The sequence below is a fragment of the Spermophilus citellus genome (assembly GCF_964194105.1).
Source record: "Spermophilus citellus genome assembly, chromosome: X".
NCBI lineage: Eukaryota > Metazoa > Chordata > Mammalia > Rodentia > Sciuridae > Spermophilus > Spermophilus citellus.
This window is the reverse complement of record NC_138190.1, coordinates 78,642,874-78,652,685: the sequence shown is the minus strand read 5'-3', so window position 1 is coordinate 78,652,685 and position 9,812 is coordinate 78,642,874. Positions and strand designations below refer to the sequence as shown.

At 37.1% G+C, this 9,812-nt stretch overlaps 1 protein-coding gene across 1 annotated transcript; it reads left to right on the top strand.

Moving 5' to 3' along the window:
* Positions 1 to 2,721: 2,721 nt before the first annotated feature.
* ITM2A (integral membrane protein 2A) lies at positions 2,722 to 9,520 on the top strand. The gene is made up of 6 exons (XM_081278152.1): positions 2,722 to 3,123; positions 6,988 to 7,119; positions 7,400 to 7,597; positions 7,780 to 7,890; positions 8,456 to 8,606; positions 8,752 to 9,520. Exons 1-6 carry the CDS (start codon positions 3,013 to 3,015, stop codon positions 8,838 to 8,840), a joined length of 792 nt encoding a protein of 263 aa, XP_081134278.1. The 5' UTR covers positions 2,722 to 3,012; the 3' UTR covers positions 8,841 to 9,520.
* The last annotated feature ends 292 nt before the right edge of the window (positions 9,521 to 9,812 follow it).

Below are 9,812 nucleotides of genomic sequence, written 5' to 3'. Positions count from 1 at the left end.
CAGCCCCAGTTGTGATAATTTAGTCATCATCTGCCATGCAAGAACAGGAAAGTCATTTATAAACTTGAATAGTGTGCATTCAGACATTATTAACAATGTGAGCTGGAATTGGCATGGCAGCCAGATCTCCACAGTTTCCAAGACAAAAAAGTGATAGAAATTGATTCTAAGAAACAAGAAGTTGTTGCTGAGAAGGACATAATAAAAGAAAAAGCTTAGTCAATAAGAACCATTTTTTTTCAGTAGACATATGTTCACTACTACTTCAATCCAATGAGCAGGTGGCAGTTTATATTTTGAAATTCAAAAGGAAAAAGAGGAGCTGGGGTTGTAGCTCAGTGGTAGAGTGCTTGCCACCTCACATGTGTGGCACTGGGTTGGATCCTTAGCATCACATAAAAATAAATAAATATATTTTAAACAAAGGAAAAAGAAACATGTAGGAAAAAAATTGCCATTCCTGAAATGGATGTTAACAATGGGTGTTGTTTTTACTCTATGATCCCAACATAGGTTTACCATGTACATATTGAGAGGGAAATGGTGGTACCTGCCAACTTTGCTGAGGCTGGCTTTGAACTCGCAATCCTCCTGCCTCAGCCTCCTGTGACACTGGGATTACAAGCCTGTGCCACTGTGCCCAACTCACAAGACTATGTCTTAATCATATATATCTAATAGCAGCAAAGATCTTTCAGAGAGGTAGGGTTGGCATTCCCGTTCAAATGGTTAAATCCTTCAAAATTCACAATAGAAGTTAGATATTGATGTATGTGACTAGAAGTTTGACCTTTTTTTCAAGAATACCAAAATTCAGACACTGTGGGATCTAAGTCTAGAAGCTAAAGGATGTTTGAAGCATAAAAATAAAATAGGTAATTCCCATAAGCTTGAAAAATAAGTATGTCACAGACCAAAATAAGAATTCTAGGATAACCAACCAGTTCAGTCTCCCATCCTTTTCTGAATAATTTAAAAGGTATTTCCTTCTGTGTTATCACACATGATCTTCACAGCAGCAGAATGCAGCAGAGGAAAGTGCAGCCTCAGGAGATTAGGAGAATTATTCAATGTTACATACCCAGCAACTGATCATTTATTGTCTTGGTTGTGAACAATGTGTGGATCTATTCTACTGAAAAAAAAAAACATGGAAGTAATCTGTTTCTCTTATGTGACCCCATTGGAGGGAAGATCCACTAGATCATATGTTACTATCTTAACAAGGACCTTTCACTTAGTACATAATGTGTAGGAGCAACCATTTATCTATCCTTGTGGTAAGGATCACAGAGCCAGATGGGTAGATTCCAGTTGTCGTAAAGGTGATGGCAAACAGAAGGTAACTGTAAAGAGAAACATCCCAGGAAGTTGAGATTCCCTTTGCCTACACTGAAAGTTGCCTGAACAAATGTTAAATTATAATAGACAGAATTGAGCAAGAATAAGTGAAAGAATGTAAGATGCCAAAGTTGCTAAGCAAACTCAAACTTCCTGTTTTATAAGGTTCTGGCCCTATGTAAGGCACAGGCTCCTCACTGTTTCCCTCCATCCACCTTCCCAACTGTGGCCTATCCGAGAAACTGAAGGCTGTCTTCACAAAGCTCCCACAGTGGAGACAGGAGAGGGCTTCAGAGTCAAGGAAACCTCAGTGGGAAAAACTCCAAGTTGAAATTTCTTGGACTGAGGATTAGTGATTCTTAGTATATTCAAGTGCTTTTAGTTAATTAGAAGGGTAGATGGGGAATTCTCTAACAAAAGCTGTGTTTTATTATGTTTTGTTGGGGTTTATGTTTTGTAATGCTATTCCCTTCCCAAAGCAGTCCCTCTTCTGTTTTCTGCAGCAGGATTATTTATAAAGCCTGTACGACTAACTCCCAATCACCACCATCTGCAGACTGAATTTCACCTGGTGAAATTCTCTATTAATGTCACCAATCTGGGAGAACTGACTATAAAGAAGTAGCTTGATTACACTAAGTAATCCTGTAAGTATTCCAATAATAATTTCTAACTTGTCCCCTCTGAGATTATTGGTCCCTTCCCCATTAGCAGCTGGCTAAATTTTGTATTCCCCACCTCCCTAAACACATAGGTACACACACATTTCTGCTTTTTTTCCCTGAAGGTTTCACAGATGGTGGCTGAAGAGAAACAAGCTCTGGGCTGAGAATTTACTCCGGTTTCCCTTACTTGGGAGAGTGAAAAGGTCTGGATTATTTCACGGATTCATTATGAGCTTTCTACCCTGCACTGTATCTCAATCATGTTCTTTCCACAAAATGGGGAGATGGGGGGACAGGAGCCCCATTTTTCTGATGTAGGTAGGGAAATTAAAATTACAAAAAAAATGCATGAAAGACAAAAATATTGTTGAAAATTGACTAAGTAACTATAGGCTGGCTTCTAGGTGTTCTTGAAATGGAAGGCATTATTATAAAGGTGCAGAACAGTCGTGGAACTGTGTGCTCTTGGGCCTGTGTGGTTGCGGAGCTGTGGAAGCTTGGGTTGGTGCCAAGTTAAAATCCTGGGCTCCGCAGGGGTCCAGGCCCAAGTTTAGGAAAACAGTCAGAATCAGGGGCTATTGTGGTCTGGACTGAAGCAGAAAGACACCACACTGCAGGCTTCCTTCCTGTCTTGCTCTTATCTAACAGTGCAGAGGTTGGGTGGGTGCGTGCCTGGGGTGCAGGTGAGGCACGTCTAGCTGGAGCCAGCCCTGGGCTCCACTTCCCCTTCTTTTCCCCAGTGTTAATTCCCCACCCGCTACCCCCTCCTCTCCAGCTCCTGGGCCCCCTCCCGCTCCTCCCTCAGCACCTCCCTGTGCCCGCCCACGGTCTCCCACCCAGCTTGGGACTGCGTCATAAGTATCCTCAGACCTGGACTTGCAGCAGCGTTAGGCAGACAGGGGAGAAACTAGGTGCTGCTTAGGCAAGCGCGATCTCCTCCTCTTCCAACCTGCAGCCCAGGACGCTGATTCGAGCCGCGCCTTACCGCGCAGCCCGAAGATTCACCATGGTGAAAATCGCCTTCAACACCCCCACCGCGGTGCAAAAGGAGGAGGCACGGCAAGACGTGGAGGCCCTTGTGAGCCGCACTGTCCGAGCTCAGATCCTGACCGGCAAGGTAGCTGTACGCACTCTGCCCCTGAATGCCTGCTGAGGTCTGGAATGGGGGGGGGGGGGGTGGCGGTGAAGGGGAAACGTGGAAAGTGGGCAGGTGGCAGAGAACAAAATGCAGGCTGTCCCACAGCCCCTGTATCCTGGGGGAGGCCCTTCTGCAGGATCCGTGGAGTTTGCGGGGTACCCCGGTCTGTCTAACCGCGCCACCTTCTGCCTGCAGCAACCCATTTCGCTTTGATTCCCCGCAAGTTGCGCCATGTTCCCTCAGGTCCAACCCACGCCGCCCTATCCTAGAGGAAGTGTGGAGAGAGTTTGAAAAAATCCCCTGGGACTTGATGCCATCTTCTCTTGGGGAACGGGTCGGGGGTTGGGTATCACGGAGAGGCACGGCACCCTGTCATCAGCTCCAGGGACTCATAGCCTCCACAGAAGCAGAGAAGACATGCAGGGTGGTGATCACTGGTCAAGAGACTTAACTCTTTTTTCTTTCTTTTTGGCGTGGGTGAAATTACTGAATCCAAGTCTTTCTAAAATCTGTTTGTGGAGGTAGGATGATGGCAAAAGGCAGCTTGAACTGTGAGCTGTACGAGTTTGGGCAAAAGTGCACCTACACAGGAGCTCCCATTTATTTTCAGTTTTTCCCTGGTCACAAGCGGCGTTAAGCATTGGGTAAAGGAGCTGTCAAAACTTAGGTTGGTCTTAATCGGAGTTTTGAGTGTTCACTGTGCCCTCTTACTGTAAGAATCTTACATGTTTTTGAAGTGGTGTTTCGGTAAGAAAACACTCTTCTGTAAAAATAAAATTTAGAATACTTTTAAAATACCTTTTCCTGTTAGTTTTTTTTTTTTTTTGAACTATATCCCACTTCCCTCATAGAAATCTGAAGCAGGTCCAATGTTGTAATTTAAAATCTTAACTTTGCCAGAAACTCGAAAATCCACCCCCCACCAAAAAAAAAAAAAAAAAAAAAAAAAAAGCTAGACTTTATTCATTTAGTCAGATTTCTGTTTGCTTTAGACACCTACCATATTTGCACATTGGTAAATACTCCTCCTTTTCCTCAGTAAAAATTTTAAAAGGCAATCCTATTTTTTTCTGATTCTGTGAAGTGTGCAAAGTGTGAAGCTTGCATATGTGTCCTAACTTGCTGTGTTCTGTTTATAAAGTCTTAACTTTTTTATTCAGAGTGGAGATTGAAAATTGCTTTGAGTGAAATGAGAATCCATGTAGTAAAACCTTGATTATGCACTCAATTTGAAATTTTAGTGTGTGTATGCAGAAGTTTTGATCATGGAAACTCAATATTTAACCCTGCAATTAAAAAACTGTGTATTATACATGTTAGAACTCAAAAGAAACATTCCGTTGTGTTGTTGAGGATTTTATTAAATGACAAAGTCAAATATGTAGTTGTCCTTCTGCTAACTTTGTAAGCATAACATGGCCAAATTTGGGGTGGGGCAGTTTAATTAGATACCAGTATGTAAATATAGCCACAAAGAACTTTTTCCCTTATCATCAAAAACATCATAATTTGTAGATAGATTTATAACACAAGTAATACTTCTGTCAGACCTGTGGTGTAATGAGGAATAAACAAAATTGAGCCTTTCCACTTTGATTATATTATCTGTTTGGTTTTGTAGAAGTTTCCATAGGATTCTAATCTGGCCATTATAGGGCAACAGCAATAATAATTGCCACATTACATTGTAGTATACTGATCAGCCAGATAATCAGGTTAAGAATAGTAGAATATTGTGTTGTAGATCATGTAAAATGACTTCAAAATACAGTTCAGAGAGATATTGCCTAAGGCAATTGATGGCCTCCACCACCCTGAACTGCAACAAATTTAAATGAAAACAAAAAAAGCTTATTCCTACCAAATAATATTCTATAACTTTGAGACTCTGATACTTAAAACCTACTTAAGAATAAACTTCCTGAGTTATTGGAAAGAGAAATGAAGTTGCAATGCAAAGCGTTCTTTTCACATCTCCAGAGCAAGGACAAAAGAACTTCACTCCTCTGATAATTTCAAATTGCGTGGATATGAGACTTACCACAAGCTACTTCATTTTTCTTGGTCTAAATTTAATTATTTAAACTTCAGTGATTCCCAAACAAAATTTAAAGTTCTGTCTTTGTGGTGTTAATCTTAGTTTATATCTTAATAAGAATAATTATAAGTTTCTAAAAATTATTGGGATACAGCAAGGACTTCAAGGTTTATAGAACATTAATGGAGATAATGAATTTAAATAAATTTAGCCTAGAAAATGTGAATCTGAAATTTCGAACTTGTAAAGGAAAACCTTTTTTTTTGAAAATAACATCAAATGGCTGGCTGCCCTTATTTCTCTACATTAAGTTCACATCTATGCATTTATTTTAACCATATTAATTTAAGCTTAGCGCACATAAATATTTCAGTTGTCATGAAAAAGAGTTAATGACAGAAAAATTGAAACAATTCTATTTACATATCAGTCTGAGTGATTTACTCCTGAGTTATCAGGGTCCAGATTTGCTGACTTCATTTATTCTACCCTTGAATAATAATGCTGCTTAGGAACATATTATGGCACACAGGAAAGAGACTGAAAGGTCCTCTGGTTCACTGCCCTAGGAACAGTACAGTTAATCAGTTAGTTTTTTGCGCTGGATATTTCTTGTTCCAACTCCTAAGCAAATTATTGATTTAGCAGAATTTTTAAAGTCCCTGTTACACAGTTGGCTTTTGTGTCTAGCAATGTTATACTTTTTTATTTATTTTTTAGTTATAGGTGGACACAATATCTTTATTTTATTTTTATGTGGTGCTGAGGATCGAACCCAGTGCCTCATGCATGCTAGGTGAGCGCTCTACCTCTAAACCACAACCCCAGCCCCATAGCAATGCTATACTTTAAAATCTATTATTGAACCCAGAACATGAAAAGCATTATCTTATTCGTGCAATACACAGCTGTAGAATAACTGGTGATATTAGGAAAGTTTGCATTTCTTGAAAAAATTAGGAAAATTGGGAAGTATATCTCTGTCTTCAATATTTTAATTTTGAAAATAAGGGGAAAAGGCATATACCTATATTATGGAACTCCTTTCTTTAAAACCAAATTTTGAAAAAAAGCAGCTTTTAAAAAATTAGTTAATAAATCAAAGGATATTATTTCTCCTTTGATTTTACAAATAAATTTGTTTACAAAAAATTAAAAAAGCATAACTGAGAAGTATGTGATTATATCACTACACAAGTCCAAGAGATCACTACCTCCATTTATTTAAATGACATACATAATATCTAGAGATCAAGCTGTGCTAGATTGGGCCTATAGTTAACAATGCTATATTGTGCATCAAAAATTTGTTAAGAAAGTAGATATCAGGGCTAGGGTTGTGCCTCAGTGGTAGAGCACTTGCCTAGCATGTGTGAGCACTGGGTTCAATTCTCAGCACCATGTATAAATAAATAAAATAAAGGTCCATTGACAACTAAAAAAATTAAAAAGAGTAGATATCATGTTAAGTGCTTTTTAATAAAAAGAGAATATAACATTACATAAATGAATGTTTATATTAACATATTTCTAGCAGTTTGTATTTGGAAAAAAACATTCTACCTGTATTTGGGGTTGGAAATGCCCAAAGTAAAGTTAATATAATTGAAGATATTTTCACATTTATTAGATTTCAGAAATTGTCTTAAAATGGTTTTAGACTAGGATGACTTAATATTATTTTTAGATATCTTGGGTTTTAAGGGAGGTAAGTTATATATGAAAGCAAATGTCTAAAAATGATTTTTATCTTTTTCTTTTTTTTTTTTTTTTTTTTTTTTTTGGTTTTGCCTCTTAATAATTAGGAGCTTCGAGTTACCACCCAGGAAAAAGAGAGCTCGTCTGGAAGATGTATGCTTACTCTGTTAGGTCTTTCATTCATCTTGGCAGGACTTATTGTTGGTGGAGCCTGCATTTACAAGTACTTCATGCCCAAGGTAATAATAATTATCATTCTTATACTTTGAAATACTAATGGCTGTACATTTAGTATCAACCTAAATAATTCTGTGGCGATCACCAGAGAAATGAAGACATAAGGAAAAATTTCAAAATGCCTTTCAGTCCATAAAATTGATTTGTCCTCATAGTGATAACTGTCATCAACAAGCCTTAGTTTAGCACACAGTACAATGAATTGATTTGAATTGAACAAATGATTCAAATGTCATAACAGCTAGTATCAGAAGATTTAAATTTCCCCATTTTGCCTTTCAGAGCACCATTTACCGTGGGGAGATGTGCTTCTTTGATTCCGAAGATCCTATAAATTCCCTTCAAGGAGGAGAGCCTTACTTCCTGCCTGTGACTGAGGAGGCTGACATTCGTGAGGATGACAACATTGCAATCATAGATGTGCCTGTTCCCAGTTTTTCTGATAGTGACCCTGCAGCAATTATTCATGACTTTGAAAAGGTAGGTTTGCCATTCTTAGAGGTATTTATCATTTTGAAATAAAGCCTTTGTTCTTTTATTAATGAATGCACATTAGCTAATTTTGGAAATATGTAACTACTTGCTCTAATGGTACCCGGGGAAATAAGCAGTGTTGATACTTGGGTATTTCACCTATAGAACTTTTCCCCCTTCCCCAACAGGGAATGACTGCTTATCTGGACTTGCTTCTGGGAAATTGCTATCTGATGCCCCTCAATACCTCCATTGTTATGCCTCCGAAGAATCTGGTGGAACTCTTTGGCAAACTGGCGGTATGTATTTTGGAAGTCAGTCAATTCTTTCTATAAGCATTCCCAAATAATTTTGCTTCCTGATTCTGAAAATTTGAGTCAGGCCAAAGAATTCTGTTTTGTTGAAATAATTTTTGAAAAAACAACATGCTGAGACGAAATGGATTGAATTAGAGGACACTGTGTTCAGCAATATAAGCTAGACAGAAACATAAGTACCTTGTTTTCTCTCTGATATGTGAAAGCAAAACCAAAAAAAAAAAATTACCTGAATGTAGAATAGTGATTAATAATAGTTGGGAAGACTGTAGGTTGGTAGATAAAAGAAAGTTGGATTTGATCACAACACACAGCATGTCTGGAAATGTCATACTGAATCCCATTAATATATACAATCAATATGTGATAAAATATATATAATCAATATCTGATAGTCAAAATGAAATAGAAAAGCATACTGTGACCCTAAAACTGTTCTAGAAAATAAAGTATTTTTTAATTATATCTGTTGTAGGTAGGGATTTTAAGAACTTCTTTAAAAATTTCTCGTTACAATCTTATTTATTTATTTATTTTTTAATTTTAGAGTGGCAAATACTTGCCTCACACTTATGTGGTTCGTGAAGACCTGGTTGCTGTGGAAGAAATCCGTGATGTTAGCAACCTTGGCATCTTTATTTACCAGCTTTGCAACAACAGAAAGTCCTTCCGCCTTCGTCGCAGAGACCTTTTGCTGGGTAGGCATTTTATTCCTTCCTTCATCCTGTGTTATAAGGACAGTGGAAGATAGTGTAGAGGATATGGGAAAATGGAGAGCAAGTCTAGATATTTTTGCATATTCACAAAATTTCAAAAAACACTTTTTTGTGCATTTCCTCACAGGTTTCAACAAGCGTGCCATTGATAAATGCTGGAAGATCAGACACTTTCCCAATGAATTTATTGTTGAGACCAAGATCTGTCAAGAGTGAGAGACAACAGAGAAAGAGTATCCTTGGTAATAAGAAGTCAGAGATTTACAATATGACTTCGAAATTAAAGTTTATGGGATACTCAAGATATTTACTCATGCATTTACTCTATTGCTTGTACTAAAAAAAAAAAAAAGAAAAAAAAAACTACTAACCACTGCAAGCTATGTAAAATTTTACTTTAATTGGCACAGCTTGTTGTTTGAAACTGAAATTACATCATTATTATCTTTTTTCTTTTGAATTTATAGGGTTTAGATTTCTGAAAGCAGCATGAATGTCAGCTAACATCTTGACAATAAATTCCATCATCTGTCCTTATTTAAAGCAAGCTCTTCACACAATGATATGGCAGAGTGTGCTTTAAATTCAAAATATTTAAAATTGTTTTTGATGTTTTTGTGTAAAGCATGTCAAATCTCTTAACATTTTTTTGTTTTGTTTTCATTTTGTGAAACTTTCCTGAATTTAGAAGTTACATATTTGCATTTCTGTTAGGTGCTCTACAATGACTTATATGTGAACAACTTTATGAGTAAGTCATTTATCACTAATTCAGTGATTGTTTCTCACTGATACCTGTATTGTGAAATCCACAAAACTGTATAGGTGCTCAATGCTGTAAGGAGTTTAGGTTGTATGAATTCTATAACCCTATAATAAATTTGTACCATATTTGATCATTGTTTTATTTTCTTACATTTCTTCACGTAAGGTATACTTAATGTGAAAATTTTTTGTGTGTTTAATGTTGTTTGTGTATCTGCAAACAGACCTAAAAATATAAACCTAATTCTGCCTTTATTCCCAGCTCCACATATAATCCCATATTTACTCCTTTTTATATTATATCATTTTATTTTTCATAAATATTCTATGATTAATTTATTACATAAAACAAATATTTATTTACAAGCTCCAGATCCATAGCAATTTAAAAATTTTAATGATTTTCCTTTTTTGTAAAAACAC